Source organism: Argiope bruennichi, chromosome 3, assembly GCF_947563725.1.
Source record: "Argiope bruennichi chromosome 3, qqArgBrue1.1, whole genome shotgun sequence".
NCBI classification, from domain to species: Eukaryota; Metazoa; Arthropoda; class Arachnida; order Araneae; family Araneidae; genus Argiope; species Argiope bruennichi.
Genome location: NC_079153.1, coordinates 145,309,960 through 145,334,096, shown reverse-complemented (window position 1 = coordinate 145,334,096; position 24,137 = coordinate 145,309,960). Strand labels below are relative to the sequence as shown.

At 31.7% G+C, this 24,137-nt stretch overlaps 1 protein-coding gene across 1 annotated transcript in view; it reads right to left on the bottom strand.

Moving 5' to 3' along the window:
• Window positions 1–23,077, bottom strand: part of LOC129963411 (uncharacterized) — a 28,123-nt gene extending 5,046 nt beyond the window's left edge. Inside the window, exons 1-9 of the mRNA XM_056077766.1 lie at window positions 23,037–23,077; window positions 15,408–15,499; window positions 12,261–12,347; window positions 9,682–9,965; window positions 9,267–9,333; window positions 7,241–7,261; window positions 5,382–5,432; window positions 2,234–2,284; window positions 194–265 (exon numbers count right to left, since the gene is read on the bottom strand). Of these exons, the coding sequence (XP_055933741.1) occupies window positions 194–265; window positions 2,234–2,284; window positions 5,382–5,432; window positions 7,241–7,261; window positions 9,267–9,333; window positions 9,682–9,965; window positions 12,261–12,347; window positions 15,408–15,492 (718 nt within the window). The 5' untranslated portion in view covers window positions 15,493–15,499; window positions 23,037–23,077. The remainder of the gene's footprint in view (window positions 1–193; window positions 266–2,233; window positions 2,285–5,381; window positions 5,433–7,240; window positions 7,262–9,266; window positions 9,334–9,681; window positions 9,966–12,260; window positions 12,348–15,407; window positions 15,500–23,036) is intronic.
• Between the last annotated feature and the right edge of the window lie 1,060 nt (window positions 23,078–24,137).

Below are 24,137 nucleotides of genomic sequence, written 5' to 3'. Positions count from 1 at the left end.
TTGCCATCAAATTTTAAACAATTTTGCCATTCATCTTGCTCAGCGGAAAATGCAATATTTTCAGCTTGAAGTGGATGCTCACTCATTATAGTGGATACATATAAAGCAACAAATGTCTGGCTTTTTGAAAAGAAGATTAATAGATATAAAACATATCCATTTCTTATTGCCAACATCGAAGAAAGACACTCACCTTCATATCGATCCTCATCTTCTCTATAAAGATCCGCTCTGTCGTCTTCTTCTTCATATTCATCGGGGAAGTCTGTAAAAAAATTTTTTTTCTCTTAAAAATCCTTTTCATTTAAAAGGAAGTGATTAATTTCGAAGAGTGAGATTGGCGTAATTTGTTGCATAGCTTTGGTGTTTGTAATTTAGATCCGTAACAAGATCTCTAGAGAAGTTGACCATCTGTCGGTCTGCAGTTCTGAATGCACATAAAGGTAATAATTCAAAAACTTAATTTAATCGAATGAAATATGATTCACAGTGTTAAAATATAAAATGTGGATTCATATAAAATTTTGACCAGATTTTTCAAAGGTTTGACCGGCTTTGTGACTCCTTCTGTGGGATATATTTTTGCCTATTTTTTCTTTTTTTTTCACTTGAGATATGATATTTAATATTATTTAAATCAGATTTGTCAAGATTTTGAAAAAAGACATACTGTCATAGACATACGAATAAAATATGTCTAGTTTACCATGAATTCGTTTTAATTTTTTGGAGACAAAATATTTACTGAAGTAATTGGTGGCGATAATGTGTAAAGTTTTGGATTAAAAATCAGATTTTCTTCCTGACGCACTGTTTAAAATCAAAATATGATTTGATCATCATTATGGAATTTTAATCAATTCCTTGCGGATAACGAAAAACCAAATTTGATAATTTAGAAGTTCTAATAAAGTCATTGACCAAAAGGAAATTTTCATTGGAAGAAGTGCCGCATTATTTGCAGTTAAAAGATTTTTTAAATGTCGCAGGATTAAAATTAATTTCCTCCGTAAAGTTTCGTTCCATAGTGTCTGAGAGCAATCTAGCACATAGCGAGTTTTGTCGTGATCACTGTTTCTTGTATCCCATTCGAAACTATGATTTCGGACAATTCTTTTAAAGTTAACTCTAAAATCCAATATTTTATTATTTTATTCTTTTTTCCAAATCCATTATTACCAGCGAGATTTTAAACCATTCATATTCAAAATTCTTCATTTCATATTTACAAGTGTTCTAACAATAAGTTAAAGGATGACATTAGGTTAAATTTAATTAATTTTTTACATTAATTCTTAATTAATAATTCTTTATTATAAATATTATGGTATATTGTAATCATCTTTGAATTTTGCTACGGAAATCTGAAACGAAAAGGCTGTGCGGGAGAATCCCGCACAGCTCCAACGACATCTACTATGAATTTCCAACCCAGGATTGCTTTGTGATTTTGAGTCATCTAGATGTACTCTACCGCTTGCAGAAGTTTGTAACCTTAGTGTTGAAACACCTGCTATTTTCTACAGAAATCTAGAGCTTCAATATTTAAAATATAAAAAAGCTGTTTTTGAATTAAACAGGAGTATCAGAAAAGCAAACGATAAGTCAAATCAAGTAGTTATATCACACACTGGAAAACCATAACACTTTTTGAACTGGAAATTTCTCTGGAAAGAGAGTGTCATGGAGTAGACAAGAGAACTGCTGAGCCATCAAACTTTCCCATTTCTGCCGCTGGTTAAATGCGCTTAGCCATTCATCTTATTGGAAAACGTCTCTTCCAATTTTAAAGTTCTCTATCGCATCATCGAATTTTTTTTTTTTTTTTTTTTGGCTTGCTTTCCTAATATTCTTGCTTATTAAAAAAATATCATATTTATTCTGAAAAGTAGAATTCATCTACTTTTTATAAATAATGTTGATTAGAATTCAGAAAAACTTGTCACCATAGATTCGAGTCACTATCGTATGCAATCTGTATGACGATATGCTAAAGATATGCGCATTCTCTATTTCACCATTGTTTATGTAGCTACAACATTACAAATCTTATCTAAGTAATAAAAGGAATTTTAGAATACAGATAAAATGAAATAGTAACTTTCTTTTCGACTACTGTCTCTCTAAAAAAATCTAAAAAGAGAAATTAATCAAAGGAAATTTATGTATTATTAATGATAAAGTATTGCCGTTCGCTGAATACTAAGTAACTGATGATCTTTTAAGACTGTACCTAATAAATCCGAAAAAATTTCAGCTTCTTCTGTGGTGCAGGGAGGCCGGGCTGCTGGAACAAATTAAAGCATGACAGCAAAAGCATACGAAACATAAATGAATAAATCCAAAAAGACAATAAATAAAAGTGGAATTAAGAAAAAAATTGCAATCATAAATAGCAAATACAAATCAAAATAAAGTTCACTCTCAGTAGCTAATTGTCACCTAACTGCCTCTCGTATTACGTTGTGTTATAGCGTCAGTCCTTTCTCTTGCTCCTAAGTGTTCAATAGATTCCAAAGTAATTTTAAGTAAATAATCGAATTCGCATTTGAAGTCAATCTCTTGAGCCTGAATTGAATCATGGATAATTCAGTATTGCATACGAAGTGTCGTAACAGGCATCAAACTTCTTACCCAGTTTAGCAAAAGGTGAATGTAGCTTATAAAAAGAATTTTAAATAAAAATGTTATGGAAAAAAAAAGATAGATATAAAGAAATTTTCATTAAAAACACGAACGCATTTAATATCTCTCATTCCATTATATTAATAAATACTTATAACGTTTCATCTAACTGTTATGTCATTTCTAATTTGTTTTATTCCTAAGAAGTCGAAACAAAATTTCTCATAATCTTTTATAAGTACTTTTCATCTTCAAATTCTACATTAGATAATTTATAAGTAATGTTGTAGAGTGTGACACATTATGGATGAAAATAAAAAAATAATTAAGGGAAAAAAGGAGAATAAAAAGAGCAAAAATTTGAAATAAAACAATTGAGCAAACGAACATATAAAAACAAAAACAAATCATCGAAAGGCAGCTGAAACAGGGAACTAAACTTGGATAGATTTCAATTTTTAGTCAATTTACTCTCGGCAGAACACAAATCTTGAGTTGTTTAGTAATAAAAAAATATATATATTGCTTAAAGATATACGATAAATTGAAACTTATAATGAACCAGGAAAAGTTACACAAGCAAATTCGTGTCGAGAAAATGCAACTGACATTAAGTTATATAGTTTTTTAAATAGTAAAAGTGAAAAAATAATTAAAATTGATAGAAGAATGTAATATATGTTACAATAGAATTTAGTAAAACCCTCAAATTAAATTAAAATAAAACTCAACCCGATATAATGCTTTTCATGTTTGTTGTTCATAGTAATTTTAGATTTATTAAAAGAACATAATAAATTCACGTAATTCGTCCATATTTTAACCATACATTATAATAATAAAATAAACAACTATTATTTTAGCTATTTATTGATTCCAATTTCTGTACAGAAATCTGCAATAAAAAGTTTTATGAGTTATGAAATAGTCTTTTACATAAAGGTGCTTCAGTGTGTAATAGTCACAGGTGTAAGTGTTTTTAGAACCAACAGAGAAGGTGTGCTTGAAAACCTGCACTTTAAGAATCCATTTCTGAAAATAAGCAATTCAAGGTGTGTGCTTCCGTGTTTAGAAGACAGTAGCAACAGATGTTAGCGTGGAATAAAACACCCTCAGAATGAATGATACGCAATGAAAGCAATAGAACAGATGAAAGCATAGAACATTTAATAGAGTGATGTGATTTTTCAAGATGTTTTTGAGATGCCATCCCCCCAAAAAATAATAACATTCTGAATGCGGACGGAAATAGAAGAGATAAAAAGAAAATTTTATTTTCTCACCCTGCTTTAATTTCTTATATTTTATAATATTATAGAACTGTGTTAAGATCAAATATGGATCGGTTTAATTTTGGAATACCCAACGAATGCTCGAACGAATAATTGTCGGAAAAGCTGTGACATGTGTGATGGCTTCTATGATGGGGAATTACTGGAACTCATATTATCGCTATGCTATTCAAAAGCGTAGTTAAGTTTCATAATAATAATAAAAAAGAAAGATCTGATTGAGTTTTGGAAATTTCTTAGCTTACCGGAGACGGAAGGTGTTTATATAAACTGTGCAGTTTCGCCCTTTTACTGTCTCACTTCAATAATGAGCATCGAGTTTATGAAATGTTTTCGGTAAGAAAGCTTTAAAAGATCAGTGCCAGTGCTGGTTATTGACATTCCGTATCGGTAAATGAGGCTTTCCGTTAGAGAGGCTCATCAAGAATGATAACGGAAGAGTTGATAGTCAAACCAAGAGTACTAATTTAAGAAGAAAGATTTCTCCACAGCTCAAAGAAGACAGGGTATGTAAATAAGCTTGTATTGCTTGAAAAAAAATTCATACGCAACGCGATATTCTCATTGAAAGAAGAGAGACATGAGTAGCAACTTGTTTTGTGCGATGTGATGTGCAAACAATCCAGGTGCTGACAGAATAATTTGTCTCAACTGACTTAAAGTAGATGAAGATTTTTCTTGCAGTTCAGTGGAATTTTTAAAGGAAATGTTTCAATTGAGGAACTAAACAATCGATTTGAATGTGCGTTTTCGGTAATAAGGCAACCCGACACATAAGAATATAAAAACAAACAATGATGATAATCTGTGAAAAATTATTATTGACACTTAAGTTGCCTAAATTTCCAGACGGGCATAAGATATTATTATTTATTTAGTACTATTTAGATCAGGACACTTAGTCCGATCTCTTTTGAACATGTCCTCATATTAACGAGAACTCTGAAGGGCAGAGATTTTCGAAATAAATAGATAATCTATTACTAATAGACTTTTTTTTTGCATAAAAATTCTTTTCATGAGCAACCGAAAAAATTAATCATTGCTTTTCCGACAACCTGTTATATCGATTATTAATTTCTAGGATCTTCCCTCCAAGAATTAAAACAGAAATAGCCGCCGATCAATTAATATTTTGAACGATTAGAATATTTTATAAATTTTGGAACTGTACTTCAATTATTTATTCATTTACTGAATTCTACATTTGTTCAAAGTCCGCTGTTAAAAATTTGTACTACTTTGAAATTTTTATTTAAAAATAAATTCTCGGTGAAAAATTTGAGTAATATAATCCGTTCACCAGTATTAAAAACATTAAAATTTAGCATGCATTCCATTGTGATCTGATGTGAATAGAATAACAGAATAAAAAAAGTGAGAGCATAGTGGACAGGCATTTGACACCCCTTGTATTCAGAGAGTTGTCTTTTCGAAGCAGTGGAACTGAAAACCCATACTTACTGAACTCTTCTTCTGAAGATTGGGTCGTAGTAGACGGTGGAGTAGTAGTGCCTGAAGGATAGAATCTACATCAGTCAGAAATCATTAACGAAATGGATGATGTGCAGACGGATACCAATTAATACGCAACAGTTTTTTTTAATAAATTATGTTGCTCAATTTTCTATCGTATAAGTGTTTTTCGGTCGAAGCAGTGACGGATTTAGGCATTTTGCAGCCATAGTCAGCATCCACTAAGAGGCTGTTTTTTAAGGATTTGACTAATTTAGTTTCCCATTTCAATATATTTTTAACTTAATATATTACTAACCAAATTTATCTTACTATTTTAGATTGATTTTTTTATATATATATTTGCAATTCTGTGAAATTACTAATATTTCTTTTTATTTACTACTAATTGCCTTTGGCTAGCAACTTGTTCGATGGGGATGTTTAATTTTAGTAAAATCAATTATATGTAACTTCTTATGCTTCCAATTGCCATTTTATTTAATTGACTGACATTTAGTCATTATGTTTCCAACATTTTCTTATGCGAGACCTGTCCTATAACATCAAAGAGTTATTTAAAACGTCAATGTGTGACTCATCTAATTTCTGACTTTCTCGATAATGTATTTATTCATATTTGTCTTGTAAAAATAAACAGACATTAAACAAAAATTCTTTTTCTTTAGCTTTCAGTAACGGAAGGAAATCATACGGTTAAATATTTGATGAAACAATAAAACTGATTTAAATTTAAAAGAAATAATGTAATCTTTTGTTAGAAATCAGGCAAAATAAAATTTTTTTTAAAAAATTGCCAAAATACAGCAAAAATTCGTTCGACAATTAAATTGGTATCATTTAAAAGACAATTCTTCAAAATTTAAGATGACGTAAAAACTAATTCTGTGCTTTAATATTTAAGTGGGAAGTTATAGTGGAAAAACATCGAAATTCCCGTGAATTTTTAATTAATTAAAGTTCTAATTAAAATTTCAGAATAATCCCATCGAGGTGCACACTATTGCTTTTTGCCTTATTAAGTATTATTGATTTCAGTTTTATCAGTAGAAAGGTATAAATTTAAATGGATATTGTAAACAAGTAAGAATAATTAAATTAAAAGGTAATGAATGTAGTCATTGCTATATTCATCGTTTCCTGAAATCGCAAACTTATCCTTTAAAACCTTAGCAGAAAACCTGTGTGGCACTGGCAAGTGAGACGCAGACAGTGGCAATGACGGTTTAATGAACTGCTTCTATTACAGTTGAGTTAAAGCAATTGCTACATTATCTGAAAAGCTGTTAAAATTACTTCAGGCATTAAAAATTCATTCGCTCTAAATTTCATTTATTTATGTCATAGAAAATGTAAAAAGGTAATAATAATTGCATTAAGAGATCTACTTAGGTGTTCTGCAACGACATTTCTATATATTTGATTTAATGATCCCCTTAAAAGACATCTGTTCAAGAGCAATAATTCTTTAGCGTAACGCATGAAAGGGGAGAGATGAATTTTTTTATGTATCACTTTGATTTTATTTCACATTCTTTAAATATATTTAGAAGCACAAATCCACTTTTCTAGAAACCAAAGTTATGATAAAGTTGAAAGAAATCATGTTCCACGCAATTAAACAATAATATGTTACAACATGTTACACACAATAAAAGTAATTTCATTCATTTGCATGGAAATATAAATGCAGAGCAAAAAATTAAGAATTCTGTAATAATATAATATCACAAGATTGGATTCTAAGAATAATTTCTTTAACGCTCATAATTGGAAATATGAATACTTGAAACTGCAGAGAGTTAATAACGGGAGAATTCAAAGAATTAAAAAAAAGAAATACTCACTTGTGATAATAGGGATCGTTCCTATGGGAGAGAAAAGTGAAAAATTAGTTTTAATCACTCTATATTTATATCTCTCAAATCATTTAGAAGAAGGCTTCATGAATTTATCTATTTATTTATCTTTAGAGAGACGCGGTCATTTTTTTTTGGCGGAAATGGACTGTAAAAGGAAAAATTCGTAAAACCTTGGTTAATCAATCCATTGTCAATCTTGAGACTTTTCGAAGAGGCCGCGGAAACTTTGTGTTTGACAAAGTGGCTTGTGGCTTCATAGCTGGAAGACCGTAGGCAAGAAACTCGATACCATTAATGATTCAACATCACGTAAAGAAAACTTGAAATTATCCGCAGTGAGCCAAGATCCTCATATTGGGGTGGCACTGAAGCTTGAAAAATAGAATCCATGCTAAGGTGTTATCATCAAAGCAAAATTAGGAGCTCCATATTCAAAAGTAGGTACCTAGCTATGTTAGAATCCTACGTGATGCTCCTTAGCTTCAGTGACGTAGCAGAGGTGCCTTCAATCACGATACATAATTCATTGCCGCATGTGTTTTCTACAGAAGTAGCATTGTATTCTCTCAGTACGCCCTATGAGGCGGTGTTACACGTGCTTCATCATTACAGCACTTCACTTCATCATTACAGCATTGCTTACTGATTAATAGATTTATATGAGATATGCAGAACAAAATTAATTTGAACTATTATTTTTTAGAAACAGTTTTATCTAAATTCCGGGAATCATAGGTTTTAGGCAGTAAGACATCTTACTCAGTCATCAATTTTTGCGACTAACAAAGTAGTACTACAGTAAGGTAAAATTACACCTGGAGTACATCCGAAAGTATTCTTTTCTGCTTCGTGGTATCTGTTTAAAAAAGTTAAGGAAAAAACACATAATCTGTCGCTTTAGCGGCGTGGAGACTATACCCCCTTGCACTCTGTCACCATACAACTCAAGGGCTTAAATTCTAATTTGGTTTCATTGGCGCTTTCCATGGAATATTTTTGCACATGGAGTTGTATGATGCGAGAATATTGGCAGACACTAAATGATAAATGATGTACAAAGTTGTTCGGAAAAACCAACGAAGTTCTGACAAGCTAATATCAAAATAATATCACGACAGCTTTCAATAACTATTACCTTGGTTTTTTTTTGGTTTTTTTTATTTGAAAGAGATTTATGCATATATAGGATTAATCTGCAACACTTAAATTTATCATCCAATTCTCTAACTTATTTCACCAAACCTAGAGGACAGCCCGAATCAGTTTCATAAAATCTGGTGGATGCTCAAGCACTTAATTGATTTCTGTAAGCTTTAGCGCAAATGATTTATTATACTATTTCAGCATTTTTCTTCTTAAACTGACGAGCCTTTATTGTAAATGACTGCATATTTTGATTCCTGAAAACACTCTTTTTTAATGAACTTTATTAGGTGACATTAATTAAAAAATCAAACGAATGAAATGAGTTCTGTGTGAAAGGCTTCACAATGTTAAAACAACAAAACATTTCGCTTGTTTATATTTGAGCAATGAATTTACACTAGAGCTATTTTGTGATCAAGAATGGCCAGATGGCAAGAATTTGAACAAATCCTTCGTCTCAGATTTCTATACCAATGAAATGTTTGACGTGCGCTCAACGCGAAAGGAAGCCCATATGCACAACGAATATTCAATGAAATCGGGTCTTGAAACGGCGATTCTAAACATAAGGTTGCGGCCATTCAAACCCCTCTCTAAGCGTTTTGTAGTCTAGGTTAAATTAATTAATAGGAAACATTTTTTTCCAAGTTAATATTATTTTCTTTTTTAAAAAAAATCAATATCAGATTATTATCATTATATCTTCATTTAATCAATATTCGACTGTAAGAAGCTTGTTCTCGATTAAAATGAATCGGGATATATAAAGTTGATATCTTGATCAAACATTTCCTAGCATTTTCGACTGCGAATGAGTAATAAATAAATATAAATGAAAATTCTTGAGAGAGCAAAAAGCGCTTACCATCCAAATTAATACCTTTGACAGCTACGTATGCTTGGGGATAAGGAATATTAGCCTTGAGTATGAGCTATAAAAAGAATAAAAATTTAATATATTATTCACACAAGTTCAGTTCTTTCAAATATGAACTAAGGAACACTTTCAGTTTTCTCTTCTATATTAGACCCAGAAATTGTATCACAGCTAATTGCTTAATTCTTTTGTGATGAGCAAAATGATGTTTTTCATTTGTCCATTATTCAAAGAAATATATTACTTGCTATATAAAATTTTGAAAAAAAAAAAAAAAAAAAAAAAAAAAAACAGTCATTTGAAATGAACGTCATCCCTTTTTATTTTGCCAATATAAAAAGGAAGGACGTTCCCTTTTTAAGTATTCATTTGAAATGGAGTTTAGTGCCCCTCCTTCACTTACTCTGTGTCGGGATAGAGTCGGAGGGATGACGACCTCTTTGCTCTTCCACTCCTTGGGGAAGGTGAATTTGTAATTGCCTTCTTTGGAGAAGAGAGTCTGCTGCCCGCCCGCGTCCTCCGTCTTGAGGTACAACCGCAGAAACACCTCCGACGTGCCGTATAGTTTGTAGTGCAAGACCAACTTCGCTTCCCGGTCTCGGGGTTCCAGCCAAGGACTCTGCATCACAGCAATGCCACACTCGTTCTGGGGGCACCCCGTCAGCCGGACGAAGCTCTGCCCGGATTCTGCGGAAAATGTATAGTTTTGAAAATGCATTAAAACGTTTCTTCAATGTTTATAAGATACACGGGGAGTTTTTTAATTCAGCCATCCTCGAATTCAACTCACTATCTAATACAGCAGGGATAGATCTCCAAACGATTGACTTTTTAAATTAGATTCGGGCAGTTCTTATGGATCAAGATCCAAACATTAGAAACGTTTATGTAATTACAGCATTTTTATAATTGTGTGTATGTGTCACTGTAATGTTACAATGCTAGAATCGAAAGCTACTGACTGAACTGAAATTGACAGAGGTATGCCAATAATCAAGGATCTGACTAATGAACAGATATTCTTGTAAATCCGCCAGAATTTCAGGTTCAGAACATGGAATCTTTTAAAGTGACAGATCCTCGTGGAAGCAGGCTTCTAATGCATCAAATGAATTCAAAAATCTTCTAAAACCGGCGTCTGTAATGCTATTTTAAAGAAATCCAAATCACGGATGAAATAGGATAATCAGTGACTTTTTGAAACTGTAATACTCACCTTTGATCCTCCCCCAAAGCAGTTTTTTTTCAACTTATTTTATATGTAAATGTTTTGTATTAATTCTTTAGATATTCCCGTTGAAATTGTACCAATGTTCGATAACGACCGGCAAAACCGGTGACCTGACAGGATTGCAGTTCCAAATGTTTCGAATTAAAGAACGCCATCTATATTAAAATTATCCTTCAAATCATACACTCATGTTAAATAAAGGACCGAAAAACTATTATTCACGGTGTTCTGTATTTTAGCAGCTGCGACCAAAATGCACTGTTCTCTAAATGAAAGATATCTTGTATTGGTAATAATTAATAGCGCAAAGACGCAACGAGGGTGAGTGTGCCGATTTATAATATGATTTCGACGACTAAGTAAACGTAAGTGCGTGCGGGGTATGACGTCATATTTGGTTTTAAAAAGCGACCATTGCACAATCACATTTTATTTCTGATGCTTCCCTAAGATTGGCGTTCGAAGTATTTATATCTCGCTCATATACCTCGCCCGCTTTCTATCTCCATGCCACTTTAATACAACAATTTTAGTTAAACAAAGACATAACTGCGGGTCTATAAAAATATGTTTTTTATACGTTTTTCAACACAGATTTTATTCATTTCAAGTAAATATGATTCTAAACTGATGGGGATAAGGGCAATGTTGGTCTGAAATGGGCGTCATTGAATGCAGAGTTTCAGAGGAAGGCAGAATTGCACTTTAAATTTAAAACGAATAGCTGCAAATCGAACACACACAGAATTCCCTCGAAAATACTCTCTCACTTAAACCAATGAATATATTTCTGAGTATTCCCAGAAAGTTTTCTCATTATAACAAAATATTATTTTTGTTATTTCTCTTTATTTGTATCTAAACGTTTGTATTTTTCGCATGATATTTCATCTGCAACTAAAATTAAATTTAGTTCTTTGAATGACGGTTCGTTTCCTAAACCGCAAGCAGTAAAGTTAAAGAAAAATAGGACTTAGAAATGAAACAAATAATAATAATAATCAAAGTGAATATGAAAATTAAAATCTTGCGAAATTAATTGTGAAATATATTTTGCTGTCATAAAAACAGAATACGACAAAGACAATAGAAAAAAAAATCAAGTATGATTCGAGCCTCTAATTCGAAATACGGCAGCCTGATAAAGTTTTAGGCGTAATTCTTCTGGTTTCATTGCATTCAGTATAAAAAATTTTTAAATCATACGGTTTATGAAAAGAATACTAATCTAAAGATATCATGTTAATTTAAGTCGAAGTGGAAATTCTGCTTTGAAAACGACTTTTCTTTTGTGTGAGTGTGATGACTTTAACATTGACTAATGCAAACGAGCGAAAAATTTGATGAAAAAATAAAAATAGATGGAATTTCAATATAGCATACAAAACACTCTTACAAATCAGGTTTAAAATTAAATTCATTGAAATAACTGAAAAATATATTGAAATTAGAAAAAATTTAAAGGAAATGAAACTGCTATTATTAAAGATCTATTTATTTATTAAATTTAGGATGGTCTCTAAATACGTTTCGTACAATAATTTTTTCCAGAGTTTATTCAAAAAAATCTTAAAAATCTTTATTAATTTTTAATTAATTAAGAATCTACCTTTTCAATCTGTGTGCTACGAATCTCATACTTCACAACTCATTGAAAATATTCTAGTCTAAAATCATTTTAAAATCAAAATATATGAAATGATATTATTTAGCCGACTCTTCTAAGAACTTGTTTCTGAGAATAAACTCACCTGAATCGGGCACCCATCTGAGAGGAGATTTCTCATCGTGAGTCCAAATGCATCCGAATTCATACCCCTCTGTGCAATGGCTCCGCACTGAAACTCATAAAACGCAATGAAAAAAAAATATGGGTTCAAGGAAAAAAAAATCTTTAAATATATTAAGGAAGGTTTGAAAAATTTAACATAAACTGCCTTTGTTATAACCATAGAAGAGAGAAGGGAGAATACAGAAAAACTTAATATATATCTTAGATGTACTTATTTATTTTAATGAATCTACGTCGTGTTGATTTCACAAATAAAAATCATCAGCTACGTTGCTATTCTTTAATAAATAACATAAAAAATTAATATACCTATTTTATTTGAGAATTAGTTAATAAAAAAATAAAATGAATGCAGTAAAAATCATTTTTAAGAACACACTAACAAAAATTTTATTAAAAATAATAATTCTTTTTAAATAATTACAATTCAATTTTTGTCTTTAATTTATATTAATTCAGTGTTATAAATAAAATAGAATCAGAAAATCAGTTCTCTGCTCGATGACCTTACGTGTATCCTTTTTTCAAAATTGAAACTTATAAGCAAGGTATGAAAATATTGAGATAGTGTATTGTCATCGAAACAAAATTTCAAGCTGTAGCACATGAAGAAGTGAATGTCAATTTGATTTTAGAATTCTTCTTTTACAAACTTTGAAAAATTGGTTAAATAAAAGTATTAAAAAAAGCAGTTCAGTTCAAGCTATCTAACTACTTACAGTATCATTAATAAATTTTGAAGAATAACTAATAAATTAACTTTGTTTAATGTTATAAAAAGTAATGATGCAATCCGAAAAAATATAGAAAAAAATATAAAATACAATTCACAGTAAAAATAAGAATGGGATGAAATTTTTTTTCATAGGAGTATAATTATAAGCACTACATGAAGCACATTTAAAGTGAATTTATTAAAAAGAACAAATGTTGAATTTGTTCAATAAAAAACAGGAAATTGGGTGTAACATAATTATAGACAATATTTTTTATGGGGTATATCTAAAGTTTAAGGACACAAACAAATGTTAGTATTTAATGTGGCTCCATTACGTTTAATTGCTCCAAATACACGGTTTTCCATCGAAAGAATTGACTTTTCTGTATTTCTGGGAAGAGTTCAAACCATGCTTGTTTTATCTCTACTTTATGGTCCTTGGTTGAAAAATATTGACATCCATTTTCAATACTTTTCGTGTTAGATGTTTCCACACATTATCCATTGGGTTTAAGTCCAGATTAAGCGACGGCCAGTGCATGGCAATGATATTATTTATTTTGAACCCCATATTTGTCGAGTTAGGCGCCTATTCATGTGCCTAACTCGACAAATGTCTTATCGTAATCCTCAAAGCAAATTCTGTAGTGGAATAAAACGGTCCTCTAATATTTGTTGATAGTCCTGGCAATTCATTTCCTTGATACAAATTGCTAAAAATATTTATTTAAAACCAACCCCAATTTATTATTGATTCGTGGACTTACTTTTTACTAAAAAAATTTTGCGGTTGCTTCTTAAATCATGCAAATAAAATTTCGATTCATCCAAGATCCTTTCTTTCTCATTACTGTATATTGTTAACAGCTACGTTTTATTAACATTAAAATTATCACGATGAGACATCTCTTTCTTTATCCTGTTTAAACGCCCAGTTTTGCGGTCTATTTTTAAGCATGGTTTCTTTGACATTTCTTGAAAGCTGTTCCTTTATATTCCATTATTCTTCTCTAAGTAGTATATTACTCCAAATTTTGATGCAATTCATCGCAATAACATATTCCGCAGATATTATTCTTTGTCTTTTCTCACAGGACCACTTGTCGCCATTATGTAACATTCTGTAAACGCTCTTTTAAAAATCTCTTTAAAATCTTGGATATATGTTTCGGATGGTTGCCTGTAAGTTTTAAATCCAAAATTTTGATGAGCACCTCTAAGCATTTAGTCGAATTTATAAAAATATTGATTTCTTGGTCGAACGGCAAACCGAAAAACTACGCCAAAGCAATAAATGGCAGAAAAACAGACGATAAATACGCTCAAGAAATATAATCAAATAATAGTATGCTGAAAAAAATATTTAACTAATAATATTTTTAAGTAAAATAAGATGATGTCTATATTTACGGGACAAGTGATTTTTATTTCTTTAAAATATTTTACAAAGTTTTAATTTATTTTATTATATTTTTACAACAAAACCTAATAAATCAATTACACAAAATATCTGAATTATTTCTGAAAATAATGAAATATATTTTAGGTGGGGATACTTATTGTTTTTGATCTATGTCTATAGTTTCGGGTCAGAACGTATTAATTTATTTCAATGATTAAATATTCTCACATTACAAATAGAAATCATTAGCACTTTTATGCTCTTGCATAAAAACTAATTGATGTCATTGAATAAATAGCACACATAACATTAACGTTTTTTAAACTTAAATTTCTGAATAAAAACAGTTATTGAAAAAAAAAACTAAATAAATAAGCACGCACCAACCAAAAATATTGTTTTATGTGGATGTTAAAGAAATAAAGGTATTTTCGAAAAAGCATTTAAATGTTTAATGCCTTTCAACGCATATTTGTGTGAATTTTTAGCTACATCACTACTTAAAAATGAACATAGAATACGGTTGCGACTTGAATCTGACTTTCGCTTGAAATAAATGAAAATAAAACCAGCCTATCGAAATTGGTTGTGCCAATGAAACAGGTTCATTCGTTATATTAATTTTCATCATAGTAAATCTTAATATATGTATCATTATCACACAATAATATATCGTATAATTATATTTTATTATTAAGTAAAAGTTTCATTCAAGGATACATTTGAAAAGTTTATACGAGGAGTAGTAACCATGGGTAGCCTTCCAAACTGAGTTAACATATGAACAATGAGCGCACTTGTTTCGAATTAAGATAAAATGTTTCAATCCCATTTGACAAGCAGAAGAAGGAACATCTAACAAGACGATAAGACAATTTGGATCTGTTCCTCAAAAGAAATTGAGTGGTTCGAGATTGATCGCTTGAAGGCACCGTAATGGCACTGCGTACTTCATTTAACAGAGGGTGAAGTAGAATTTTACTTACCTTTGTAGATTTGAGGAAGCAGAAAGATTCCATAAGCATAGCATATATGTAGAAGTCTGGTCCAATGGCCCTTGACAGTTGTCATCAATTTTCTGGAAAAGAAAAGAGACGGGATCCCGGATGTTTCATTTTAAATCTAGGCACTGGTTCACCAGCATTAAAACTCATTAAAATTTTCAATTAAATATTTTATATAACTTTTTTTCTAAATGACTTCTTCAGCAAAACATTTTTCAGCTTCACATTTTGATAGGGATATAATTCCTACTCTCATCAAAGCCGTTCCATTCATTGTCCTATGCAACTCTCCAATTTTCTGTCAATTCCTACAAAATTTGAATTTGCAATTGAAGTGGAAGTGATTAAACGTCAATTAATACAAAAAAAAATCCTAATCAAATAAGTTTTTTCAAAATGTAAGTACAGAAAACAGAATCGTTCAGTATTGAAGTCTTATGTGTACTATAAAATATTTTTTTATAATTTATTTATATTTCAAGAATTATGCTACACAAATTTCTCTAATTTATCATCAGTTTTATTTTCAAAAGGATTTAAATGACTTAAATAATAATATTTTATTTTGTTTCAATCAATATATGCACTCGAAGAAAATTTTAAAAGCTCAGAGGAAATATATTCAGTGAAATATTCTTGATACTCCAGTGTGAGGGCGCTGCGGATGATTAGAACCAGAAAACGAACTGAAGGGAAGAGGGTGGAGCAGTAGTACGGCGGGAGAGACGGTACCGAGAGAGAAAAAAGATGGATTTTCGGAGCTCTATGAGGTTCACGTACTAAATTTTGTAATAGTGTTCTTGTGTGTTATGTTTCGTCCTACGTCAATTAAATGTTGTCAAAAAAATTTAAATATGGTGCCATACCAATTATTTTCGTTTACATTTACTTACTAAAAGGGCAGTCTTTGCCTTATTAATTTTTCTGATGAGAAATAAAAATTAAAAAAGCTCGGCAGCGCCGACATTTTGGTGGCAGCGAACGGGATCTTGATTAATGAAGGTGTCTATTATCTTTTCTTTTAATCCAGAAGGAAATCGAGGTAACCCACCGAATCCAGGTATGTGATGAGGGAAGTTACGGCAGTAGCTAAAAGAACTCGGGTAAGCTAAATGTTTTCTGAATTGGTGCGCATGTAAAGATATAGTTTTGTTTCGTCAGGAATATAATTTGTTGTATCACGCCAGTGATTTTGTTCCGTCAGGAATATAATTTGTTGTATCACGTCAGTGATTTTGTTCCGTCAGGAATATAAGTTGTTGTATCACGCCAGTGATATCCAGATTTCTAACTTCTGCATGTTGTGTCAACTTCTAACATGTTTTTAATATATCTTTACAGCACAAATAAGTATTAATTTATTATAGTTTATACTTTGTTCCGCCAGGAACTTGCCATTTTATTTGTTACGTCAGTGATAATACCGCGTCAGTGGTTACGATAATTAAATATAGTTTACGTCAGTAAAATAAAGAGAGTAAAAAAAAGAAAGTTGATTATTGTACCTTTAGAGAAATAAAACTAAAACATGCTGTGTTAAAAATTTATTTCTATCAATAAATGAGCTGAACAACTGTTGACACTGTGGTGAATCGCATATAAGCCAGTAACAACTCTTCTACCCGAACGATCGTTTTGGTATAATTGTTAAGTTAATGGACTGCGAACCACAAGGTCCCAGGTTCTATCCTCACGCGTCTCAAACCTGCACATTGGTGACCTCGGACGCTGAACCTTCAACCTTCATACAGCTGTTGTGGCGCCATCTACCCGCAACCAAAATCGCCAGACTCACTTGGCGCAGCAAAGTCGTCAGACTCACGTGACGCAGCAACCCTAAGTCGCCAGACACACTTGGCTCATCGGCACCCACAAACTCTCGCCATAACGCTTGGCGCTACTCGAATAAATGTGGTACGGCCCATTAAGACAACAGCTACTACTACATAAATACATCACCACTCAACGCCATATCGTTCATCTCACCTCCGACTTCACTGGAGGGAGAGTACTGTGGTGAATCGCATATAAGATAGTAACAACTCTTTTACCCGAACGATCGTTTTGGTATAATTGTTAAGTTACTGGACTGCTAACCTAAAGGTCCCAGGTTCTATCCTAGCACGTCCCAACCGCTTCAACACTATCGTTTCGTTTTGAAAGGGTGAATGCTCTCATAAATAATTGTATATCATTTTATAGTAAATTCTTTATTTTTATAAGAACAAAACTGGTGTTCTTTTGATATATTTTTTAAAATATATAATAAAGTAATTGTTCCATAAACATTGCAACGAATTAATTCTTGAAAAATACAATAATAAGCTCTACGAGTTTTTGTTTCACTTGTTTTGATATTTATGTTCTTTTTTCAGATATTCTGGACATTAAAGAATTTATTTTGATTGTTGTCTTAAATAAGTGGTATGTTTAATTGAATTTTATGCTTGATAATTCTGTATTCTAGTAAATAAGTGATATGTTTAGTTGAATTTTGTGCTTCATAATTCTGTATTCTAGTTGAAAAATAATTACCAGTAAAACTTTCGTTTCGATTTCGAACGAAAGATATTTTAAAAATAATACTTTTCTGATTGATATACGTATTTCCGGTGTTCTGGATAAATCATTCTTGTTTTATGAATCCTGTTGACGGCAGTTAAAAAAAAAGAAAACTAGAAATAAGTAAAAGGAAAGAGTAGATTTATGGGTTTTTTTTATCATCTAATTTATGCCATTTGTGTTTTTTTTTATTAAAAGGATATTTCTTAGAATTAATACTATTTGCTGTTATTCGGGAAAACAGAATTCTTGGTGCGCGTTTTTAAAACAACAAAAAAGTATTTGTATAATTTAAAAGAAACAGGGTAAATTTCTATTTTCGGGTCAGAATTATTATTTAATAATGGCGTTTCTGGCAAAGGGTATCAAGTGTGATCTTATAGTGTTGGCAACTGAAATGGGGGAGGAACCGAAATCTGATATGACAGTATATGGGCTAAAAACATTAATTACTGGCAGTCAGGTATATGAAGAAGAATTTGTCAAAACTTTACTAGAAACAATAATCTCTACAAGAAAGTAAGTCGAAGTTACAGATGGAGATGGAATTTGAATTGGAAAAGAAAAAAATGGAAGCAGGAATGGCTGCATCTAATGCTAGTTCAGCTAGTGGTGGACAATTTCATATCAATCCGCAGATTGAAATTTCCAAGTCCATGCCAAAATTCGACGAAAAAGAATGTGACATTGTCTTATATATGTCATTGTTTGAGAGACAAGTCAGGAGGTTGAAAATTGATGAGGAAAACTGGGTGTCATGTTTAATACCTCTCATGCCTGCAGAGATAGTGGAACTGATCGCAAGAATTCCAGAAGAAGAATTTTTTTAATTTTGAACATGTGAAGGAAATCTTGATGAAGAAGTTTAAATTGAATGCTGAAGGTTTTCGGCAGAAATTTGTTCAGCACCAAAGAAATCCAGAGTAGAGTTGGAAAGATTTCATTTATTAAGTTACAAATTACTTTCAAGGCTGGATAAGTGCTTTGAATGTCACAGATTTGGAGGGACTGAAAGATTTGATCATTACGGATCAAGTAAAGAAGAGAGTTCCACAAGAGGTTCTTGACCATTTTATTGACGTATGGGGGACATTAGTCAAACCCCAAGATTTAACAGACAAGCTAGACGAGTACGAGTGTATTCGAAAAACTTATCGGAGACCGTCGAATCCAAATTCCAAGGCACATCAACATGTAAATGTTAGAAATAACGCCTTTAGCAGTGATAACAGAGGCTATAATAATAGTCCTAAACAGATGAAGCAAGATAAAGGTTTCACACGGAATAGATACGAACCGAAAAACCGTCCAAAGTTTACCTGCTATTTCTGTGGAGTGGATGGTCACGTAAAGAAGTTCTGTCCCAAACTTTTAAAGACGAACTCAGATCAAGATAGTAGAAGAAAGGCAAATGTTCACAGAACTGTCGTGGACCCAGAACCGGTAACTAAGGAAACAGCAGTAGTGGCTAAAGTGATGTCTCACAGACGACCTTCTCTTGATAAAGGTCTTTGTAATCTAGAAAAGATACGTATAAGTGTGAATGGAAAGCCTGCAACAGCTTTAATTGATTCTCGCACTGAAATAACTGTAGTCAGAAGAGATATATTGACTGATTTTCCTGTTGAAGATAAGGCTTCAATTTATATAAAAGGCATTTTTGGTCCAGCAGAGAAATGTTCTCTTGTCAATATTCCAATGGGTGTCATCGTTGGCAAAGACGGGAACATGATTCACCAAGAAGTGCTGTGTGCAGTTGCTCCTACTCTGGTGGATGATGTACTGTTGCCCCCAGAAATAAGGGACAAGTTGCAGGGTGTTCAAGAAAATTATTTCGTTGATATTTCCGAAAAGAACTCGGAACCGAAGACAATTAAAGATAGAGAAATCGTCGATGAAACAAGTGATGACAACCCAGTCTTGGGAAGTGAAGAAATAAGGGCATTTTCTGTGGAAAATTCAGAAAAGAATGCTAAAGAACTATCAAGGTCGGACGAATTTCTTAAAGAACAAGTGGGTTGTCCAGATTTGGAATATGCTAGAAAATGTGCAAATGAAAAGTCCGGAGGATATTATTTCCATAATAAATTTTTGTTTCACAAAGAAAAAGTTTTAGGGGAGTCCGTTGCTCAGCTAGTTTTGCCTAAGAAGCGTAGACTTGAAGTTCTAAATTTAGCTCACTGTTCAGTATTTGGAGGTCACATGGGCGCTAGTAAAATCTGCTGAAAGAATAAGGTATTCTTTTTACTGGCATGGAATATCCAAAGATGTCAGAGCTTTTTGTCAACAGTGCAAAGAGTGTCAGTTGACAAGGCGAATAAATCAAAAGGACAGAGTACCAATTACTCCTGTGTAGGGATTGCAATACCGGGATACCGAATACCGGTATTTTGAGCCATTTGTACAATTTTGTAATACCGGTATTCACAAGTTTAAATACCGGTTTTTCGGTATTTACTAGAAATTTTTTAAATTGTCTCCACTATATGTTCAGGGATCGTGAACATAGCAATATAGTATACGTTTTTGTTTTTATGTCTCCCTAACGGGCGAAATGAATTAGCTAATGAATGGCTTAATTAATTACTTAAATCTAAATGAGCGAAACATGGATTATCCCTGAAAGAAAATATGGTATCCATAACGACTGATGGAGCAACAATTATGAAAAAAGTTAGAAAGTTGATGGGTGCAAATCAGCAGTTGTGCTATCTATACACATGGAATTCAATTAGGAGTAATAGATGTATTATATCAAAAAAATAAAGAACAGAAGAATCCAAATACTGTGGATATAGAAACTTCGGATTCCAACTTAGAAGAGAGTAAGTGTGAGAGTGATATTGACAATGAAAATAATGACGAAAAATTAACCTATCAAGAATTGCTTCCTATAATTTATAAAGTTCGAAAAATTGTTAAGATATTTAAACGTTCCCCTATAAAAAAAAGTATATACTACTAAAATATATACTAACTGAAAATAAAACAGAATATATGTTAATATTAGATTCTAAAACACGTTGGAACAGTTTACTCCTAATGATGGAACGATTTTTGAAACTGAGAAATCCAATCCAAAAAGCAATAATCGACTTAAACTTGTAAACTATTTTTTCAGATAGGGAATTCGACTTAATATCCAGAACTATATCAGCTCTACTTCCAATGAAACTGACTATTGAGGCATTATGTCAGAGAGATTCTAATTTATTAACAGCTAATGCAACAATACATTTCATGTTGCAATCACTGAAAGAACAGCACACATCACTATCTGAATAATTATATATTACATTGAAAAATCGCACAGAAGAAAGGCATACCGAAATAGAAAATGTCTTACGGTATTTACATAATTATAATGATTTTAAAAATGAAAAAGAAGAAAAGAAAATAACCAATTCAAATCTGATTAAGTTTAGAGTAAATTTTCTTAAAATTTTTTACCCACAAACCTATCCACATTCATAAGAATTTGGTTTAATTATCGAAGATTAAGATGTCACAACTGTCAATAGTGAAAAGGAATTGTCTTTTGAACAAAACTTAGAATTAGCGATAAATAAAAAAAAATTTAACGAACCAAAATACAATACAGAAATCAACTATATCCCAAACCATCCGACGATAAATCGATTTATTTGAAGATGAGGGATTTAGAGGTAAATACTTGAAAAAAATATATCGCTAACAGTACCACCAGCTAGCGTAGATGCCGAAAGAGCGTTTTCGACAGCTGGTAATTTTTACACAAAATTACTTTTCAGGCTTAATGACAGTGCAATTGATGCATTATTTTTTGAGATCACATTTCAAAAATTTGTAATAGTACCACAGACTGAATAGTGATATTTACACTTTTTTGTGATTTAAATAAATAAGATGTTCCTTTACTTTTTTGTGATTATATACTGTTATAATTTATAAGTTACAAATTATTTTTTGGGATATTTACACTCTCTGTCAAATAAAACAAAGAAACACCTGTGTTTTCTTTCTTTTTTAAAATTTCTAATACCGGTATTAAAACCGGTATCCCGGTATTAAGATTTAAAAAATACTGAATACCGGTATTGAAATTTTGGTCCGGTATTGCAATCCCTACTCACAGCATTTGAAACCGTTGTTACAGATAATGTATCAAATTAAATTAAAAATGTTATGAAAATAAAAGGGAAAAATTGTGTGCAAATGAAACTGATAGCATTTTAACGATAGTTACTTTTTTTGTGCCTTCAAAAAATATCAAAACTACTTTTGTAAAATAGTTGTTTTGGAAGTAATGAATATTAATTTCCGTAGGATTATTTAAAAAATCAAAAGATTATTTAAGTGAAGTTTAAGCCTGTTTTTGATCTCAATTAAACTTTCGGTTTGAAACCTGTTTATTTATTACTTACAAATATTCCTCACTCTGATTGGATGTACTTTTACGAACTATTTCCAGATTACTTCTAATAATACTTTGCAGCTCCATTAATTATCTAAGCGAAGCGTTGGATTCATCGCAGCTGCGAAAACGTTCAACGAAATTGTCTAAAATTCGAATGATGTCTTTTATTCGTAGTTAGCTGTTGCCATTCGACAATAAGTAATAATCACGATTTTTGTAGAATGTATGCTAGCATTATATTTATATAAAGATAGATGTATATGTATGGATGTATAGTTCTACTATATATAGATGTATAATATATATATAAATATAGATGGATAGATTGCTTTAAATGGCATCACTTTAATTATTCTGAACACAATGACGAATCAAACCCGTGTATCGCATGGCAGAACAATTGATATTCAAATCTGTCACCGAGTCAAAGTAGTATTGATTTACTTACTGAAGATGCCCGTTGTGCTCATCCGGAATTAATTAGAAGATTATATCCATTTACAGGTCAAGTATCTGATTCAGCACATTAAATAAATAAATCCTTTCACTATATTGAACGTGCTTAAATAATTAAAACTGAGAAATAATTATAGAATGGTGAAGAAGTTACTCGTAAAATAAGTAACCGAAAATAAATATAGAGCATGACTCACCGTAAGTGAAACACAAAACAACTAGCAAAAGAAATGATTTCCCTCAGCTCGTGTGATAAAACACAAAATGAATTCACAAAATCGCCTCGTCTCGATATCATGCACCTCGCTAATAAGGGTATGAGAGATCAGTGACCTTCCCCATTTTGTATCGAGACACAGCGACCGGTATCTCCGGGTTGTCGCATCCAATGAGAGATGCGTCATTTATTAAGCGTAAAGTGAATTAAATGAGTCATTGTCATGTCTTGAAAACATAATTGATTATTTCAGTATTATAACCGTCAAAAAATTCGAACTCCAGATTTTGACAAATCTCCACGTTTAAGATCTTCCTGATTTCGAAAAAGACATTTCTGAAATGTGTCAAACCGTCTTTGTAACAAAAATGATTCAAAAACGCTTTGACTGAAGTGTCGGAAATTTGGTGCATGGTCTTTATAATAAGTTTGTTGATTTCTATCCAATTTTGAGCAAAATGTATTCAAAGGAAGTTTGTCTGTCCGCATGCTTGAATATAAACTAACACTGTAACTACAAAACGAAGACAGTCAGACGAACGAAATTCGGTGTACAGATTTAGAATCTATCGAGCAGACATCTATAAAATTTTGAGCCAAACACAATAAGATATTGAACATCTGTCTGTCTCAACACATAGTATATTAAAAATATCAGAATACCGATTTAATATTTATAATGTAGATTACTTATCGAATTTGGAACAAAATCCAATCAGAGATGGACCGTATTGTAGAACGCAATCATCTTTACTCGTGTACAAATTTCAGAGCAAACATTGCAATCATCAAAAAATTTGAATTCGAGATTTTGATGAATCTGTCGCCAAGCGGCCCGCCTCTCCGTAGCAAAGACAATTTAAAAACGCTTTGAGATGGAGGGATGGAATTTTGTTCATAGCCTTTACACCAAATTTGCGAATTTCTATCCACTTTGGAGCGAAATCTACTCAGATCTGTCTGCCGAATATAAGTCTACACAATAATTACCAAGAGACCTGGATGGATAAAATTCGGTGCACAGATTTAACACCTACTTAGACACCTAACAAATTTTGTGTCTAGGGGTTGAATGTTTGTC